Source organism: Sus scrofa, chromosome 14 (assembly GCF_000003025.6).
Source record: "Sus scrofa isolate TJ Tabasco breed Duroc chromosome 14, Sscrofa11.1, whole genome shotgun sequence".
In the NCBI taxonomy this organism is placed as follows: domain Eukaryota; kingdom Metazoa; phylum Chordata; class Mammalia; order Artiodactyla; family Suidae; genus Sus; species Sus scrofa.
In genome coordinates this window covers 39,380,069-39,400,942 of record NC_010456.5, presented here as the reverse complement: position 1 = coordinate 39,400,942, position 20,874 = coordinate 39,380,069, and the positions used below count along the sequence as shown (strand labels likewise).

Sequence of the window (20,874 nt, the reverse complement as noted above, 5' to 3'; positions counted from 1 at the left end):
GTCTTTCCGAATGATAGCAAGTGGTTTGCTAACATATTCCAGAGAACTTACCTTAAAAAGAGAGCTTATAAAAAAAACTTTCAGGAGTTCCCACTTTGGCACAATAGGATGGGCTGTGTCTCTGTAAGTGCTAGGGAGGAGGTTCGATCCCCTGCCCAGCACAGCAGGTTAAAGGATCCAGCATTGCGACAGCTGCAGTGTAGGTTGCATCTGTGGCTCAGATCGGATCCCTGGCCCAGAAACTCTACATGCTGCAGGGTGGCCAAAAACTTTGTGTTGTTTTCAAAAATAAATCCACCTACTATGTTTAAGTGGAGTTTGTCTATTACTTATCCTGTTAGAAAAACTCCAATATCATAGCTCTCAAATTAGCACTGAGTATGTAGTTATCTTAAAAATTCAGTCTACTAATCCAAGAAACTTGTTCCTATTAGTTCTTTAAAAAGTTTAAGTGGGTAATCATTTTCAAAATATTAAATATTAAAATTTCATTCTTTAAACATTTTATTTTAACTTAAAACTTACAAATATACATTTATCCACTACTCTTTAGATTAAGGCCAAGGCCTTTTGAGTATAGGTCTGAGCAGGAGTGGGAGTAAAGGGGACAGAATAAACAAGATTGTTAGAGTTGATACTTATTGAAACTTGTGTGATGGGGATACAGAGTTTAATATAGTAATATAGTATTTTCTCGACTTCTGTATATGTTGAATGTTTCCATGTTTTAAAATTATTACAAGAAAAACTTCCTCCAGCCAGAAGCAAAACCAAGGGTACAAGAGGGTGAAAAGCACACAGATCAGATTAATACCATCATCCTCAGTAATAAATTACTCCAAAGGAGAAACTAAAAGGTATAAAAGAAAGTGGTCTTGATTTTGTATTAATTTGGGCATTGCAGGCTTTTTACTTCTGTTAACTTTCATTGAGTCAGTGAAAGTAATTACTCACACCCCAAATTTTTGACTGTTCCTCTCACCACTTTTACATGACTATCTTGAAGAAAGAGTGTACCATGAAAAGGCACAGGCACCTGCCTGAGAGGCACAGGGATGGCCCGTTGCTTAGACTGCAACTGATGCCTTTACAGTTACCTGGGAAAGCTGCCCCCATCATGAATGTGAAAAGAAGGAGTGGGCAAAACAGACTCTGAATCCCACCCTAATTTCTTAGAGAACACCAGTTTCTTAGAGATTCACTTTGTTGAGTCTTTCTGAAGCACTCCATTTTTTTAATGGAAACAATCTCCCAGGGTTTTAAAAATTCCTACTTTATCAGCTACATAATATTTAATGATATAATCACAAGCACCCATTACAATAACAAACAGGTTTGGAAGCAAGGCGGACTACTGGCAAGCCTGCAACTCCGAAGGAGGGAGCAGCAGGGCATAGGTTGCCAGGAAGAGCCTACTGGCTTCATGGGTTTGGTGTGCCACGACACCTGTCAGTATATCTACCAAGTGAATAAAGAGGCCTAATTCATCAGCAAGTCAGTTAAGTGCAGGTCATTTTAATGACCTTCTTCCATTTTCGCTGAGATCACAAGATAAACAATGTGTAATACTCGTGAAATTGTGTAAAAACATTTTACTCCAGTCCACTTTATTTAAAGGAGATACTTCATAATTCATGCTCCTTTGAACAATCTCCTTTTTTTGCTTTTAGGACAGGAGGGTTCACTGATACACACACAATAAATTATTCAAAAAATAGTATCAGGCCACAAGACCTGATACTAGATTTGTGGACATAAAATTCAACTGAAGGTTTCCCATGCCCAAATTCAAAAACCTAGGAACCAATTTCAGTAACTCATTCTTCCTTGGCAGGAGTGTATGGATGACCTTTTCCCTGGCAATAGTAAAACGTATCCACTTTCTTACCTCACTGAGTATCAGCTTTTATACTTTTACTGATAAAGCAGACAATGAACACACTGTATAGGAACTTTGAGCTCTTAACTAAAAGGAACACAGAGTTAAATCTAAATCTTTTGCAACAATGATCTAAACTCTTTTCACATCTTAAATTCAATCACGGGACCAAAGCCCTTATGTTACCTTTACTTTCAGAACTGGAGCCAGTGTTGCTATCTGGCGCAGGCAACATGTCTTCATACCCCCATGATACTATGTGTTTGCCCCCAAGCAAACAGGAGGGGGATCCAGGCCCCCCTTCCAAAAGCAACAGCCTAAAAAGGAGAGACAGAATTATAAAGACACGAGACTATCCACTGCAGCAAGAAAAGTCTACTTACCAACTCCGGGAGCAGGAAACTAAAAACAGTTTTACACAAATATATCGGAAGAGACATTCATGATATGTATATTTTTAAATTAAAAAAATTACAAAGTGGTATTCACAGAAATGTTATAATAAAATTGCAACTGTGTAAAATGTATAAATGTTTTTACATGTTTATGTGTGTGAGAGAGAAAGGGAGGATGGAAGGAGGGAAGAAGACAAAGAGGTATGAATTGAGAAACAGACACAACACATAACATTAGGACTGGTTATCTTTGAATAATGAGATTATGAATGATTCTCACTTTCTACTTTATACCTTAACATATTATCATCTCGAAATCTACAAGAATTCATGATGAGCTATTGCATTTTTTAAAAATCCACAAAAGTTAAAAAATGAAAAACAACATCCTCGGGAGTTCCCGTCGTAGCTCAGTAGTTAACGAATCCAACTAGGAACCATGAGATTGCAGGTTCGATCCCTGGCCTTGCTCAATGGGTTAAGGATCCGGCATTGCCGTGAGCTGTGGTGTAGGTTGCAGACACAGCTCGGATCCCTCGTTGCTGTGGCTGTGGCGTAGGCTGGCAGCTACAGCTCCAATTTGACCCCTAGCCTGGGAATCTCCATTTGCAGCGGGAGCGGCCCAAAAAAGGGCAAAAAGACAAAAGAAAAAATAATAATAAATAAAAAGAACATCCTCTAAGAGTAAGTTCAAAGAAGGAAACAAAATTCTTATTTAAGATGAAAAGAAAGAAAGATAAAAAAAAAAAAAAAAAGAAAAAAGGAGTTCCCATTGTGGCACAGTGGTTAACGAATCCGACTAGGAACCATGAGGTTGTGGGTTTGATCCCTGCCCTTGCTTAGTGGGTTAACGATCTGGCGTGGCTGTGAGCTGTGGTGCAGGCTGCAGATGCGGCTCGGATCCCGCGTTGCTGTGGCTCTGGCGTAGGCCGGTGGCTACAGCTCCAATTCAACCCCTAGCCTGGGAACCTCCATATGCCGCGGGAGCGGCCCAAGAAATAGCAAAAAGACCAAAAAAAAAAAAAAAAAAGATAAAAAGAATAACATACTTATTTAAAAATATGAATCATTAATTGATTAAAAGAAAAGTTTAACAATTTACTTATCAAAGGAGCTTCATATACAAGCCTCCCTTGTGTAGAAGGAGGATAACGATTCAAAGTGACAACTTACCTGTACAGCACATCGGCTACAGGCAGGGACCCTAGATCAGTCTGTTTCTGTAATAGATGAACTGTGTGAACAAAAGTTTTCAATGATCCCCTAAAAATAAAAGGAAAGGACAGAAAATCATCAAAAGTGAAACGTCGATTAATAAGGTTGTTAATAGTAATTTTTATTAACCACATGAAGATTCCAAAATGAGTCTGCTTCTGCCAATCAGTAGATGTGCCGTACAAATTAACAAAATATACTTGATTCTTACCATGCCACTTATGTTATCCTTCTTGTATCTGCAAAGGTAAATAATCTTCCCCTAACATAAAAGTTCAAAACATAAAGCCCAAGCAAAAAGAACATGTAGCTATTATGCCTGGATATGGTTCCATCAAATCAGTCTTTAGAGAAGAGGTCGTATTTAAAGACTAATGGTATTTCTAGGCTTAATTTTTTTTTTCTTTTTAGAGCCACACCCCTGTCACATAGAGGTTCCCATGCTAGGGGTCAAATTGGAGCTGGAGCTGCAAGCCTATACTAGAGCTCACAGCAATGCCAGATCCTTAACCCACTGAGCGAGGCCAGGAATCGAACACACAACCTCTTGGTTCCTAGTCAGATTCATTCCCACTGCACTGAGCCACGACGGGAACTCCCAGGCTTAAATTTTTTTTTTTTTTGGCCTTTTTTGTCTTTCTAGGGCCACACCCAAGGCATATGGAGGTTCCTTGTCTAGGGGTCTAATCAGAGCCATAGCCACAGGCCTATACCACAGCCACAGCAATGCCAGATCCGAGCTGCATCTGTGGCCTACACCACAGCTCACTGCAACGCCAGATCCTCAGCCTAGTGAGCAAGGCCAGGGATTGAAACCGCAACCTCAGGTTTCCTAGTCGGATTCATTAACCACTGAGCCACAACGGGAACTCCAAGGCTTAAATTTTTAATATCTTTGTTAAGTTCCTCCATTTTACAGATCATCTCACCAAACTCCCATCACATTAAATATGACCAAAAAGGGAGTTTTCACTGTGGCTCAGGGGTAAGGAGCCTGACTAACATCCATGAGGATGCAGTTAAATCCCTGGCCCCACTTGGTGAGCTAAGGATCTGGTATTGCTGTGGTGTGGCTCAGGCCAGCAGCTGTAGCTTGGATTCAGCCACTAGCCTGGAAACTTCCCTATACCTCGAGTGTGGCCCTAAAAAAATAAATAAATAAAAGAAAAACTAGGAAGGGATGAGCTTTTTTTTTTTTTTTTTTTTTGTCTTTTTGCCATTTCTTAGGCCGCTCCTGCAGCATATGATGTTCCCAGGCTAGGGGTCTAATGGGAACTATAGCTGCCAGCCTACATCAGAGCCACAGCAATGCCAGATCCAAGCCGCATCTGCAACCTACACCACAGCCCATGGCAATGCCGGATCCTTAATCCACTGAGCAAGGCCAGGGATCAAACTTGCAACCTCATGGTTCCTAGTCGGATTCGTTAACCACTGAGCCATGACGGGAATTCCAAGGGAGGCATGAGCTTTAAAAAAAAAATGACAAAAAAAGAAAACCTTCAAATAATTAATACTTTGTGCTGAGAGGTGTTTCTTCTGCTTCCCCTGGCTGTGAAGTATGCCATGGTAATGCCAGCAGAGCTCGTCAACACCCAATTTCCTTTTGGTTCCCAAGGCTTGAGGCTCTTCGAAATCTGCAATATGGTCAGCAGGATTTAAAAGAAGGTGCTTTTAAGATGCACAAGACTTAGCTGGCCAGATCCCAAGTATAAATCACTACAAGAACATTTCCTGAACTAAATGATCACTGGTATCAGATGGGCTGACTTAAGATGGCTGCCTTATTCTCTTAGCCAAGGCTTTAATTGCTAGGTATCATATGCCTAAGCCCCAAAGAAATGGAATACCTAACAGAGGACCAAGGAGGCCTAGGGTCCTCCTCTCAATTGCCACTTTCACTACCTCTGGTGTTCAAAAGAATCAAAGCCAAAGAGCCATATAAGGCAGGGAGGCAGCAGAGCGAGTATAAAAGCCCAAGTTGGGAGTCACGACCCCATGGGCTCTGAAACCTGGCTCTGCCACTCACAAGAGGCACCAGCTCAGTTCTGTCACCAAACTCTTGTGGGTGTTTGCTTCTTCATCTGCCCAATAGGGATACTTCCTTGGGGTGCAATAAAATTAAAATAAAAGGGCAAAAGCATGCCGGAACATTTAAAAGTATTAAACCAACTATAAATTATTATTAGCTGCCAGATTCAGATTTTAAGAGCAAAATTTAAGGAGTTCCCTGGTCTAGTGGTTAAGGACTCACTCAGCATTGTTGCTGCTATGGCTCACGTTTGATCCCTGGCCTGGGAACTTTTGCATGCCATGGGCACAGCCAAGAACAAGAGTAAGGAGTTCCTGTAGTGGTGCAGTGGAAACAAATCTGACTAGGAACCATGAGGTTGTGGGTTCAATCCCTGGCCTTGCTCAGTTGGTTAAGAATCTGGCATTACCATGAGCTGTGGTGTAGGTTGCAGACGCAGCTTAGATCCTGCGTGGATGTGGCTTTGGCATAGGCCAGCAGTTCGACCCCTAGCCTGGGAACCTCCATATGCCGCAGGTAGGGCTCCATGACACTTAACTCCTACAAAATCTGCCTCTTTCCTCCTTCCATTGCATTCCAGACACCCTACTCACTTTGCTGTCCTTCAGATGCCCAAACACAGAAAGAGGATCAGAGTTGTGCCACTTGCTTCTCCTCTTGCTCTGTCGCTGTGTGTGTGTGTGGGTGGGTGGCTCTCTTTTATCATCTAGGCCTCAGCTCAAATGTCACATCTTTAGTAACCTTCCCTCGTACCTCCAGCTAGCAGTGGCCCCCACCTCCACTTAAGTCATTCTTTATAAAAAATGTCCTGGCTTGTGTTCTTACAGTGAATATCCCTCTCTGAAATTATCTTACACATGCATTTGTTGCTAATTGTCTGCCTCTCTCACTCTCATATGAACTTTGCAATTTTAGGGACTATCTTGCTCATTACTATATCCCCATTGCCTAGAAGAGTCACTTGCATGTGATAAATGAGCAATAATGATTGACGAAATGAAATCCACTCAACTGTAAAATTAGAGACCATGAGTCACTATTTCCCCAAGACCCAGCAAGGTCCTGGCACATCAGAGATATTCAATAAATGTTAGTTGGTTGAATGAATACCCTCAAAATAATTTTTTGGAATAGTGGCTCTGTCTTTGAGAACATCAATCTCAGAAGTTTAATAATATGCTCCTAAAGAACTTCATTAGGAGTTCCCGTTGTGGCGCAGCGGAAATGAATCAGACTAGGAACTATGAGGTTTTGGGTTAGATCCCTGGCCTCGCTCAGTGGGTTCAGGATCTGGCATTGCCGTGAACTGTGGTGTAGGTTGAAGTCGAAGCTTGGATCTGGCATTGCTGTAGCTGTGGCATAGGCTGGCAGATATAGCTCCGATTTGACCCCTAGCCTTGGAGCCTCCATATGCCGTGCACAGTGCCCTAAAAAAAAAAAAAAAAAAAAGGAACTTCATTACTTCATTAAAGCAGATGATCTGGGAGTTCCCAGTGTGGCTCAGAAGTAACAAACCCAAGTAATATCCATGAGTATGTGGGTTCAGTCCCTGGCCTCACTCAGGATTCGACGTTGCTGTGAGCTGTGGTGTTGGTGGCAGATGCGGCTCGGATCCTGTGTTGCTGTGGCTGTAGCATAAGCTGGCAGCTGCAGCTCAAATTTGACCCCTAGCCTGGGAACTTCCATATTCTGAAGGTGCCACCCTAAAAAAGAAAAAAAAAAAAAAAGATCCAACACTGAAAAAAGCATGTGACTTCTGAGGTAAAGTCCAGAATAAGGTAATGATATTAGTAATAAAATGTAAGAGCCATCTAAAACAAAAACACACACCCAAGAAGAAAATAAAAACACTCATTTCAACAATTCTGCAGACTGGAATTTGGAACCTCAGGTACATGAAGCAATTTCAGTAACTCTCTGTTAGTTTAGACTAAATTAGGGCATATAATTTTAAAGTGAGTTTTATAATCCTACATTCTATTAAAGCATTTGAAACTAAAGAGCTAATTATTCCAAACATCCTACTAATGTCTAAAGATTATTTGTTTTGTTTTTGCTTTTCAGGGCCACAACTGAGGTATATGGAGATTCCCAGGCTAGGGGATGAATCAGAGCTACAGCTGCTGGCCTGTACCACAGCCACAGCAACGTAGGATCCGAGCCTCATCTGTGACCTACACCACAGCTCAGGGCAATGCTGGATCCTTAACCCAGTGAGCGAGGCCAGGGATTGAACCCGCAACCTCATGGTTCCTAGTCAGGTTCATTTCCACTGTGCCACGATGGGAACTCCAAGATAGGACTATTTAAAAGCAAAATTTCCCAAAGAGGGGTTTTTGCATTAATAACAAATCTATTTAGGGCTCAAAACTATCTCCTGCAAATCAAAAAAAAAAAAAAAATCCAATATAAAGCCTTTACAGGGACACTTATTTCAGTACCACCCCATAATGTCTCCAGAATTAAGCTCATGTCAGGATTTCCATAATCAACAACAGTCTTCAAGGATCCAAAACTAGGCTATGATAGTTTGCTCAGGGCAAAGAAAATGACAATAAATACTGGTGCCATTTTGCCTTAAAAATAGCTTGAGATTCAACCACTTGAAAGTCGACTTTGAGACCACAAAAATAGGGGAAGGAGTCTTATAGCTATGAACTTTATTATCCCAAGAAGAATTTTCCCACATATGCTCTGCTAACAAAAGGAAGAACTCAATCCAAAAATAATAATAATTCTGAAGGGAGAAAGGGACAGATGTCAGACTATGGTCCAAAAATAATAATAATTCTGAAGGGAGAAAGGGACAGATGTCAGACTATGGTCCTAACTGGTGCCCAGACAATTAGGTTAGAGGATAGCAAAGGTAGTGAACCCTTTTCTCACAAATATGTGATAATGATCACATGGTTTGCTGGGCAGGAAAACGTAAGAAAGCCTCTCCTGGAAAAATAATTCCAAGCACATTTCCTATTGACAGTGGATCAATCACATTATCTTACACAGGAAGGACAGCACACTATTAAATCTTGACATATACAGAGATCTTTCAATTAAATTGATGGAGCCAAGCGTCAAGGTCCAGAAATTTGTGACCAAGGCTATATGACCGAGTCTAGGTGAGTAATAACCCATTCAACTCACCAACACACTCCTTATAGACATGCATGGAAAAAATTAAAAGTTCTACATACTTTTCGACAGTCCTTCCAGGAGAAATACAGATATAACATCATCCACTAACTACCTGATGTAAAACACTAATCATCTGAGGGGGAAATAGATAATGGCAAGTGTTGATTCTCCATTTTAAACTGCTTAAGCTACTACCACGGTATAACAGAAAGCAAAAGCTTCTTTTTAGGGCCACACCCCAGGCATATGGAAGTTCCCAGGCTAGGGGTTGAATCGGAGCTGAAGCTGCCAGCCTATGCCACAGCCATAGCAACTCGGAGTTTAAGCCTCATCCACAACCTACACCACAGCTCACAGCAACATCCTTAACCCACTGAGCAAGGCCAGGGATCAAACCTGCATCTGCACGGATACTGATCAGGTTTGTCACTGCTGAGCCACAACAGGAAAACCAGAGAGCAAAAACTTGGGTTTCCAGCTCCAGTGCTGTTTTAGTGAAAGCATCTTATACACTGTTAAAACTGTGAAATTCAATGCTGAAAACAAAGAAGGCATTCTGAATTCCATCGAATACACTCGCCCTCTTATTTACTCACCCACCCCAGGCAGCAGCCATCACAAAGTCACCAGTTGGTACCTTTGATTTTCCTTACCTGGCACATGCCAAAGCTACCAGGGCAGCAGCAGCATTTTCTTTTTGCTTATGTGGGATGTGACAGCCTGTGTCAGAAGTCTCCTCTAGCCAAGAGCACAGCAAAGTTTCAATTCCATTGAGACAGTCAGCAGGCTCCTTGGTCAAGCTCAAAGGCTGGCAGTCGCGAAGGCAGTTCAATAGCACCTCAGCAGTTATGTTACAGAGAGAAGGGTCTGTTCTACTCTGGGACTGAATAAGGGGGAAGACCAGCAGGAGCCCCATCCTTGATGTGAAGGGAGCTTGCTCGGGTTGCTGCAACAAGCCCTGGCGTTTGAGCAGAGCCAAAGTTTCTTCATCACCCGAACTTTCCCTTTCATGCTGTTCTTCCAAGGCCAGCTGGCGCTGGGCGTTCCACAGTCCTCGCAAGGCATTCAGGCGGTACTCCAGCAGGCGGGCATATGCATTGCTCTGATTCCCACAAACAGAGCGCAAACGTTCTGCTAATTCCGTCGGGTTCTTGGTCTCAAATGTTAAAATCTAAGGAGAGAACCAGCAGAGAAAAAGTTCAAATGTACTGGTTTCACCACTGCTCTCATCTGTGGAAGCAAGTCTACCCAAAGGTATCTAAAAACAAATCCACATAAAAAATCCTTTTCATTGTGGCAAATAGGAAAACATGTGCTTTTAAACATACGTTTGCTGATGAAGATTTTTTTCCTGGCATTTCTGCTAACACTCCTATTAAAAGTGAGATTAAGCTGAAAACTGTATAACATGAATAAAGGAAACTGAAGGTGATTCAAAGAAATGGAAAGATATCCCATGCTCTTAGATTAAAAGAATTAGTATTGTGAAAATGGCCATAGTACCCAAAGCAATCTACAGATTTAATGCAAGCCCTATCAAATTACCCACAACACTTCTCACGGAACTGGAACAAATAATCCTAAAATTTATATGGAATCATAAAAGGCCCAGAATTTCCAAAGCAATCCTGAGGAAAAAGAACAAAGCAAAAGGCATAAAGCTCCCAGACCTCAAACAATACTACAAAGCCATAGTAATCAAAAAGCATGGTATTGGCGCCAAAAAAAGACATATGATTCAGTGGAGCAGAATAGAGAGCCTAGAAATAAACCCACACACCTATGAACAATTAATCTTTGATAACAGAGGCAAGATGTACAACGGGGAACAGAGTTTCTTTAGCAAGTGGTGCTGGGAAAATTGGACAGCAACATGTAAATCAATGAAGTAAAAACATAACCTGGGAGACGGGATTAAGATGGCGGAATAGAAGGACTGGAGCTCAACCTCTCCTAAAAACAACAAAATTCACAACTAAAGACTGAGCAATCTCCACCCAAATGGACCGGAAACCCATACCCTACTCCAGAAGAAAAAGAGGAGGCCACATCCACAGGTAGGAGGGGTGATTTCGTGATATAAACAACCCCATACTTCCCGGGTGGGAAGCCCCATGGACTGAAAACGAACTGGCTCACAGAGACTCACCTACAGGAGCGAGAGTTCTGAGCCCCACATCAAACCCTCACATGCTGGAATCTGTCACTGGGAGAAAGAGCCCCTGGAACATCTGGCATTGAAGGCCAGCAGGGCTTGTGCACAGGAGCTCCACAGGATTGGGGGAAACGGAGACCCCATTCTTAAAAGGCACACACAGACTTTCACGTGCACTAGGTCCCAGGGCAGAGTGAGGTCTCCACAGGAACCTAGGTCAAACCTGACTGCAGTTCTTGGAGGACATCATGGGAAAACAGGGGTGAATGTGGCTTGTTGTGAGGGAAGGACATTGAAGGCAAAGCTCTCAGGAATATTCAGCAGTTGCCTTTCTCTGGAGGTGGCCATTTTGGGAAAATCTGGCCCCACCCTTCAGTCAGTGCTGAGAAGCCCCAGGGCAAACAACAATCCAGGTGGGATCACAGCCCCACCCCTCAGTAAACAGGCTACCTAAAGAGCCTCAGGCACACAGCAGCCCCTAATCCCATCCAGAGACTAAGCCCCACCCACCAGAGGGATTAGAATCGGCTCCACCTACCAGTGGGCAGGCATCTCCACCTACCAGTGGGCAGGCATCTGCCCCTCCCATCAGGAAGCCTACAGCAAGCTCCCCATACCGACTTCAGCCACAAGGGGGGCAGACACCAGAAGGAAGAGAGGCTACAGCTCTATTATCTATAAAAAGGTCACCACACCAAAAACCTATAAAAATGAAAAGACAAAAAAAAAAGAAAAAAAAAAATGAAAAGACAGAGAACTACAACTCAGATGAGGGAGAAAGGAAAAACCCCAGAAAATCAGCTAAGTGATCAGGAGATTCTCAGCCTCCAGGAAAAAGACTTTAGACTGTTGATGCTGAAGATGATGCAAGACATTGGAAATAAACTGGAGGCAAGGATGGATAACTTACAGGAAACACTAACCAAAGAGATACAAGAGATGCAAAATACAATAACTGAAATAAAAAACTCACTAGAAGCAGCTAACAGCAGAATACAGGAGGCAGAACGAATAAGTGAGGAGGAGGAGATTAGAAGAAATTACGGATGCAGAACAGAAAAGAGAAAAAAGATTGAAAAAAATGAAGAGAGTCTCAGGGAACTCTGGGACAATGTTAAACGCACCAACATCCGTATTATAGGGGTGCCAGAAGGAGGAGAGAGAGAGAAGGGGACAGAAAAAATATTCCAAGAGATAATAGCCGAAAATTTCCCTAACATGGGAAAGGAACCACTCACTCAAATCCAGGAGGCACAACGAGTACCATATAAAATAAACCCAAGGAGGAACACACCGAGACACATAATAATCAAACTGACCAAAATTAAAGACAAAGAGAAAATCTTGAAAGCAGGTAGGGAAAAGAAACAAGTAACATACAAGGGAACCCCAATAAGGTTATTGGCAGATTTTTCAGCAGAAACTCTGCAGTCCAGGAGGGAGTGGCATGATATACTTAACGTGATGAAAGGAAAAAACCTCCAGCCAAGAATACTCTACCCAGCAAGGCTCTCATTCAGATTTGAAGGAGAAATCAAAAGCTTCACAGATAAGCAAAAGCTGAGAGAATTCAGCAACACTAAACCAGCCTTACAACAAATACTAAAGGAACTTCCCTAGGCAGGAAAGAAAAGATCAGCAACAGGAAACAAAAATTCCACAAATGACAAGGCTCACCAATAAAGATATATATACAGTAAAGATACGAAATCACCCATGCACAATTATACCATCAAAATCAGAAATCATGAGAAGAGGTGGCTACAAATGCGGGACACCGGAGATGAACTTGCAATGAAGAGAGCAACAACTTAAAACAATCTCAAATACATATAGACTCTTACATCAAAACTTCAGAATAACTGCAAGCCAAAAATCTACAATTGATACATAAACAAGGAATCTCTGGAAAAGAAATATATCTCATAGTAAATAAGTGCATAATCCACTATGAAGGGGGTCATTTGACATCATTCTTGGAATGCTGAAGTCTTCTTAGATCTGATTCTGATTTCCTCTCCATCAAAGAACTTATGATAATTATAATTAAATAATGCCACTGTACAATTAAATAATACAGTTCTACAATTGTATTATTAATAACCATTTCTCTCCATGGTACAATGTAAAGTCCATAATGTCTTGTTTATCACATCACCTAGAATGGTATAATGCCTTTATTGAAGAATCAATGAGATGGAACAAATTGTGAGGACATATTTATATAGTTATACTGTTTTTTAACCAACTTATGCATTTTATGTTTTACTTATTTTCAGAGGGTGTATTATTTTTGTTATGCTTACCAGTTAAGTTATTCTTTTTACTATGCTATATAAAATATTTAATGGTATATAAGGCTTTTTTCTTTATAAATTTTAGCTGCATAATATAACAATTTAATATAATGCTAATTTTTAAATAAAAATTGAAATGTAATAGATAAAACTAAGTAGTAAAGATGAAAGTCATAAAATTGGAATAAAGTATAGAATAAATTTCCTATTTCTCTCAGCATATTTTCCATTCCACTTCTCCAGTGGGAGTCACTTAATCTGTTTCTTAAGATCCATGTTATAATAATCTGTGTGAATGTAATTGTGTGTAAATATATGTATTTTATTCTGTAAAAAAATAAAAATAAAAAAAAGAAAGCTTATTTCAGAATTCAGAATAATAGTAGACAAAAATAAATTTGGATCTCCAAAAAAAAACATAACCTGATACACAAAAATAAACTCTAAATGGCTTAAAGACGTCAATATAAGACAAGACAACACAAAACTCCTAGAAGAGAACACAGGCAAAATATTCTGACATAAAATGTATCAATGCTGAAGGACAGAACATACAGTAGAAGAAACACAGCCTCTTTGATAAATGGTGCTGGGAAAACTGGAAAGCTGTATGTAAAAGAATGAAAATACAACATTATCTAACACCATATACAAAAATAAACTCAAAATGGATTAAAAACCTAAATATAAGGCCAGACACTATAAAACTCCTAGAGGAAAACATAAGCAGAACCCTCTTTGACATAAATCACAGCAACATCTTATTTGATCCACCGCCTAGAATAATGACAATAAAGACACAAATAAACCAACGGGACCTAATCAAACTCAAAAGCTTTTGCACAGCAAAGGAAACCACTAAAAAAATGAAAAGAATGGGAGAAGATCTTTGCCCAGATGCAACAGACAAAGGCCTAATCTCCAAAATACACAAACAATTCATGCAAGTTAACAACAAAAAAAACAAACAACCCAATTGAAAAATGGGCAGAAGATCTAAACAGACATTTCTCTGAAGAAGACAGCCAACAGGCACATGAAAAAATGCTCAATATCACTGTTAAAGAATACAAATCAAACTACAATGAGGTATCACCTCACACCAGTCAGAATGGCCGTGGTTAACAAGTCAACAAATAACAAATGCTGGAGAGGGTGTGGAGATAAAGGTATCCTCCTCACTGTCAGTGGGAATGTAAATTGGTGTAACCACTATGGAAAACAGTATAGGTACCTCAGGAAACTAAATATAGAGCAATTCTGCTGCTGGGCATATATCCAGTCAAAACTTTCACTCAAAAAGATACATGCACCCCTACGTTCAAAGCAGCACTATTCACAATAACCAAGACATGGAAACAACCTAAATGTCCATTAACAGATAAATGGATTAAGAAGATGTGGTACAGGAGTTCCCGTCATGGCTCAGTGGCTAACGAATCCAACTAGGAACTATGAGGGTTCGGGTTTGATCCCTGGCCTTGCTCAGTGGGTTAACAATCCGGCGTTGCCGTGAGCTGTGATGTAGGTAGCGCAGCTCAGATCCCGCGTTGCTGTGGCTCTGTCTTAGGCCGGCGCTATGGCTCTGATTAGACCCCTAGCCTGGGAACCTCCATATGCTGTGGGAGCAGCCCAAGAAATGGCAAAAAGACAGACCAAGAAAAAAAAAGATGTGGTACATAAATGCAATGGAATATTACTCAGCCATAAAAAAGACAAACTAATGCCATTTGCAGCAACATGGATGGATCTAAACACTCTCATACTAAATGAAGTAAGCCAGAAAGAAAAAGACAAATACCATATGATATCACTTATTTGTAGAATCTAAAATATGAAGCAGATGATCCTATAGGAAAATAACAAACAGGGAATTCCCATCATGGCTCAGTGCAAACAGTGCAGGTTTGATCCCTGACCTCACTCATCAGGTTAAAGATCCAGTGTTGCCCTGAGCTGTGGTATTGGTCACAGACGCAGCTCAGATTCCAAGTTGCTGTGGCTGTGGCAAAGACTGGCAGCTATAGCTCCAATTCAACCTCTAGCCTAGGAACCTCCATATGCCACGGGTGTGGCCCTAAAAAGACAAAAAAATAAAATAAAATAAGCAAACACAAAAACAAAAAAAAAGACAAACGCATGATGGGCCAAGAAGAGCAGACTTGGGGTTGGGAGGGGAGGGATGGGCATTCTGGGGGTTTTAGGGGTGCAAACTATTATATTTGGAATGGATGGGCAATGGGATCCTACTGCACAGCACAAGGAAATGTGTGAGATTGGGTCACTTTGTTGTACAACAAAACTTGACGAAACTCTATAAATCAACTATACTTTAACAATTAAAAAAATTACTAGCATAAAAAAAAGTACCAATGTTTTCTTAGGTCAGTCTCCCAAGGCAAACAGAAATAACAGCAAAAATAAAAAAATGGGACCTAATCAAACTTAGAAGCTTTTGCACAGCAGAGGAAGCCATAAACAAAAAGACAACCTATAGTCTGGGAGAAAATATCTGCAAATAATATAACCAACAAGTGCTTAATTTCCAAAATACACAAACAGCTCATACAAATCAATAAAAACGACAACAACAAAAACCCAATCGAAAAATGGGCAGAAGATATAAATAGACATTTCTCTAAAGAAGACATACAGATGGCCAAAGGACACATTAAAAGATGCTCAACATCACTAATTGTTAGGGAAATGTAAATCAAAACTACACTGAGGTACCACCTCACACCAGTCAGAATGGCCATCATTATCAAGTCTACAAATAATAAAAGCTGGAGAGGGAGTAGAGAAAAAGGAACTTTTTCTCAATGGTTACGTGAGTCTATACATGTGTTAAAAGTCAGAGAACTATCCCCCCCCCCCAAAAAAGGTCAATTTTACTGTATGATTATTTTATTGGCCACACCCATGCCACACAGAAGTTTCCAGGCCAGAGATTGAACTTGCACCACAGCAGTGACCTGAGCCACTGCAGTGACATCCTTAACCCACTACTGCCACAAGGGAACTGCTGTATAATAATTTTAAAATACAAACTCCAGCCATGCTAAAGTATTCAACAAGGTACCACTAGGTAAAGCTATATTGCAAATCATATTATTAAAAATAAGAACTAGGGACATTTTAATTTCATTTTTAACACAGAGTATCAAACAAATAATGATTAATTAAATATCCTTTACCATCAAGTCATACAAATTGTATTTTCCTACCCTTTTGTCTAGATTCAACAAACACAAATTACCCTTTTGATTATTTTTTACATGGAAGGAGATAATATAATTCCAAATTTCTTTAAAGAGAATCCCATTTCAGGGAGTTCCCGTCGTGGCGCAGTGGTTAACGAATCTGACTAGGAACCATGAGGTTGAGGGTTTGATTCCTGGCCTTGCTCAGTGGGTTAAGAATCTGGCGTTGCCGTGAGCTGTGGTGTAGGTCGCAGATGCGGCTCGGGATCCCGAGTTGCTGTGGCTGTGGTGTAGGCTGGCAGCTACAGCTCTGATTAGACCCCTAGCCTGGGAACTTCCATATGCCACGGGTGCAGCCCTAGAAAAGACAAAAAAAAAAAAAGAATCCCATTTCAAAGGAATCCTCCTATACTGTTGGTGAGAATGTAAATTGGTACAACCACTACTGAAAACAGTATGGAGGTATCTTAGTAAACTAAATATAGAACTACCATATGACCCAACAATCCCACTCTTGGGCATATATCCAGACAAAACTTTCCTTGAAAATGACACATGCACCTGTATGTTCACTGCAGCACTATTCACAATAGCCAAGACATGGCAACAACCTAATGTCCATTGACAGATGATTGGGTTAAGAAGATGCGGTTTTGAAGTTCCCGTCGTGGCTCAGTGGTTAACCAGTCTGACTAGCATCCATGAGGACACAGGTTCAATTCCTGGCCTTGCTTAATGGGTTAAAGATCCAGCTTTGCCATGAGCTGTGGTGTAGGTCACAGATGCAGCTTGGATTCTGCATTGCTGTGGCTGTGACATAGGCCAGCAGCTATAGCTCTGATTTGACCCCTAGCCTGGAAACCTCCATAAGCCGTGAGTGTGGCACTAAAAAGCAAAAAAATAAAATAAAAACATGTGGTATATATACACAATGGAATACTACTCAGCCATAAAAAGTAACAAAATAATGACATGTGCAGCAACATGGAGGGAACTAGAGACTCTCATACTAAGTGCGGTAAGTCAGAAAGAGCCATTTGATATCACTTATATCTGGAATCTAATATATGGCACAAATGAACCTTTCCACAGGAAAGAAAATCATGGACTTGGAAAAGAGACTTGTGGTTGCCAAGAGAGAGGGAGTGGGATGGACTGGGAATTTGGGGTTAATAGATGCAAATTACTGCCTTTGAAATGGATAAACAATGAGATCCTGCTGTATAGCACTAGGAACTATATCTAGTCACTTATGATGGAGTCTGATATTATGAGAAAAAGAATGTGTGTATATATATATATGTATATATATATACACATACATATAACTGGGTCACTTTGCTGAGTAGAAGAAATTGACAGAACATTGTAAATCAACTATAATAAGAAATTTAAGAAAAATTAAAAAAAAAAACTAAAAAGATCTCAGGGAGTTCCCACTGTGGCACAATGAGTTAAGAACCCATCTCTGGTTGCTTGGGTCGCTTCTGGGGCAGAGGTGCATATTCAACTCCTAGCCTAGGACAGTGGCTTAAGGATCTGGCGTTGCCACAGTTGCAGCTCAAATTCAATTCCTGGCCCTGGGAACTTGTGTATTCTGAGCATGGCCGTTAAAAACAAACAAACAAATAAACAAAACAAACCAGGAGTTCCCATTGTGGCGCAGTGGAAATGAATCCAACTAGGACCATGAGATTGAGGGTTTGATCCCTGGCCTTGCTCAGTGGGTTAAGGATACGGCGTTGCTGTGGGCTGTGGTGTAGGCCGGCAGCTGCAGCTCTGATTCTGAGAACCTACATGTGTTGTGGGTGTGGTCCTTTAAAGCAAAAAAACAAAAAACAAAAAAAACAAACCCAAAAAACCAAAAAACTCTGTTTTGGTTGTTGGTCATAGTCGGTTTTTTTTGTTTTCAGGGCTGCACTTGCGGCATATGGAAGTTCCCAGGCTCAAGGTCGGACTGGAGCTGCAGCTGCCAGCCTACACCACAGCCACAGCAACATGGGATCTGAGCCATGTCTTTGACTAATACCACAGCTCATGGCAACACCCGGATTCTTAACCCACTGAGCGAGGCCAGGGATAGAACCCGAAAACCCATGGTTCCTAGTAGGATTCATTTCCCTTGTGCCACAATGGAAACTCCTGGGTTTTTTTGTTTAACAGCCATGCTCAGAATACAGAAGTTCCCAGGGCCAGGGATTGAATTTGAGCCGCAACTGTGGCAACGCCAGATCCTTAAGCCACTGTCCTAGGCTAGGGGTTGAAGCTGCACTTCTGCCCCAGAAGTGACCCAGGCAAGCAGAGACGGATTCTTAACTCATTGTGCCACAGTGGGAACTCCCTGAGATGTTTTAAGTTTAATTTTTCTTAAATTTCTTATTATAGTTGATTTACAATGTTCTGTCAATTTCTTCTACTCAGCAAAATGACCCAACTACGCACATATATATACACACACACACACACATTCTTTTTCTCAAAATATCTTCCATCATGTTTCATCGCAAGTAATTGGATATAGTTCCCTGTGCTGTACAGTAGGACCTCATTGCTTATCCACTCCAAATGCGAGAGTTTCCATCTACTAACCCCAAACTCCCGTCCATCCTACTCCCTCCTCCTCCCCCTCGGCAACCACAAGTCTGTTCTATGTCCATGAATTTGTTTCTGTTCTGCAGATAGGTTCATTTGTGCCATATTTTAGATTCCACATACAAGTGATATCATATGCCATTATTTTGTTCTTTTTTATGGCTGAGTAGTCCCTGAGATATTTTTCATGAGAAAAATTACAAAATTTTATATTTGATCATCAAGTTATGAAGATTTAAACAAAGAAACTGTGTTGCACTTTTTAAAAGTTTTCAATATTGATTATGTGATTTCTACCTCATACAATTATTTGATATAAAATACCTATGTGCTCCAAATACATTCTTACTTATGCTACATTGATCAGTTACTTATGTTATATGAAGCAACTACTAAAAAATTCAATACAGGCTTTTATTGGACACAAGAATAAAAAAAAATTCAGTTTAACATTAAACCCAGCTATTTACTTTTATTACCAATCTCAAACAAAAGTGCTTCTGAAATATGATATTTCATGGTTCATAAAATGATGTATATGGACAGAATCTGGAGCTAACTCCAAATATTATCTGAAAAAAAATGCTACATATTTGCATTTTTCTGATGGTTTTATTTTTACAAACACTTCAGTTATATTTTTAGCATTCTACTTGAAAGACAAATATTCTGAAATGATTTGAGTTATAATTAAATATTATATACACACTTAAGTGACTGCTATGTTTATTGATTTAGCAATACCTAAAGCACACTATGCTTTCAGAAATCCATTAGATTACTCAGCATTATCCAATTCAAAGTCCCCTTATGAAAACTAAGAACTGTCCAACATGTTGCTGTTTTTAAGAATTTCAAAGTTTGAAGGTCATGGCCTAAAATCATTTTATAAAGACATCATACTTGTGGGTTTTTTGTAAGTCATCTATGGAGGATCTATTCTGGTACTTATGAATATTAAACGATTTGTCTCAGATCCTCATATAAAACCACTGCTCTAAGTAACGGCTCTTGGCCAAGAAGATAAAAGACCAAAATATCATTAGAAAATTAATGCTTTTTCTTTAAAAAGGAAAAAAGCTATTTAAGAAAAAGGGGAGCTCCATATCACTATCACCCTTAATTAGAAGAAAGGGTCACTAACTGTATGTAAATACAAAGTCACCCCAATTAAGAGAGTGACATACAAAGTAAGCAACCTTAATATAATTTTATTATACATGCCACTTTTTTTATAGTTGATTTACAATGTTCTGCCAATTTCTGCTGCACAGCAGTGACCCAGTCATATATAGCTATATAGAGAGGTAGATATCTCTCTCTCTATATATATATATATATATGTATATATATATATATAGATAGATAGGTAGACATACACACACACATTCCCTTTCTTATATTATCTTCCATCATGGTCTATCCCAAGAGACTGGATATAGTTCCCTGTGCTGTACAGGAGGACCCATTGCTTATCCATTCTAAATGTAATAGTTTGCATCTACTAACCCCAAACTCCTGGTACATCCCACTCCCTCCTCCACCCCTTTGGCAATAACAAGTCTGTTCTCTAATAACATATGTGTTTTTAAGCTAAAAAATAATAATTCTGGAAAGCTAAGGGAAGGTAGGCAAAATATTCTTTGCCAGCCAAATCTGGCTTTGAACGAGACTCAAATATTTAACATAAGAACAATTATAGAGGATCATATCATCTTAGCCAATTTATTTCCATTTTCCATTTGGGAAAACAAGGAACATATACCTGCCATCCATTATGCAAAATGTAAAATGCATTTCGAGTAAAGATAGTAGGGAGAATAAGAATATACAGGCTTTTCGAGTAACAGAGAATATCATATATACATGTAAGGAAATTAACTGGACTAATAATTAGCAGAAAAATCAGAATTAGGCAATGAACTACTATATTCCTCTAAAAATAAATCTCAATTTCCATCTACTTATTGC

The 20,874-nt window shown here is 40.0% G+C and overlaps 1 protein-coding gene across 6 annotated transcripts in view; it reads right to left on the bottom strand.

The window, feature by feature from the left end:
* Window positions 1–20,874, bottom strand: part of HECTD4 (HECT domain E3 ubiquitin protein ligase 4) — a 211,227-nt gene that overhangs the window by 136,979 nt on the left and 53,374 nt on the right. For all 6 annotated transcript variants that reach the window (XM_005657322.3, XM_005657323.3, XM_013990365.2 and 3 more), the window contains exons 2-4: window positions 9,310–9,827; window positions 3,448–3,537; window positions 2,066–2,196 (exon numbers count right to left, since the gene is read on the bottom strand). In XM_005657322.3, coding sequence (XP_005657379.1) covers window positions 2,066–2,196; window positions 3,448–3,537; window positions 9,310–9,827 — 739 coding nt within the window. The remainder of the gene's footprint in view (window positions 1–2,065; window positions 2,197–3,447; window positions 3,538–9,309; window positions 9,828–20,874) is intronic.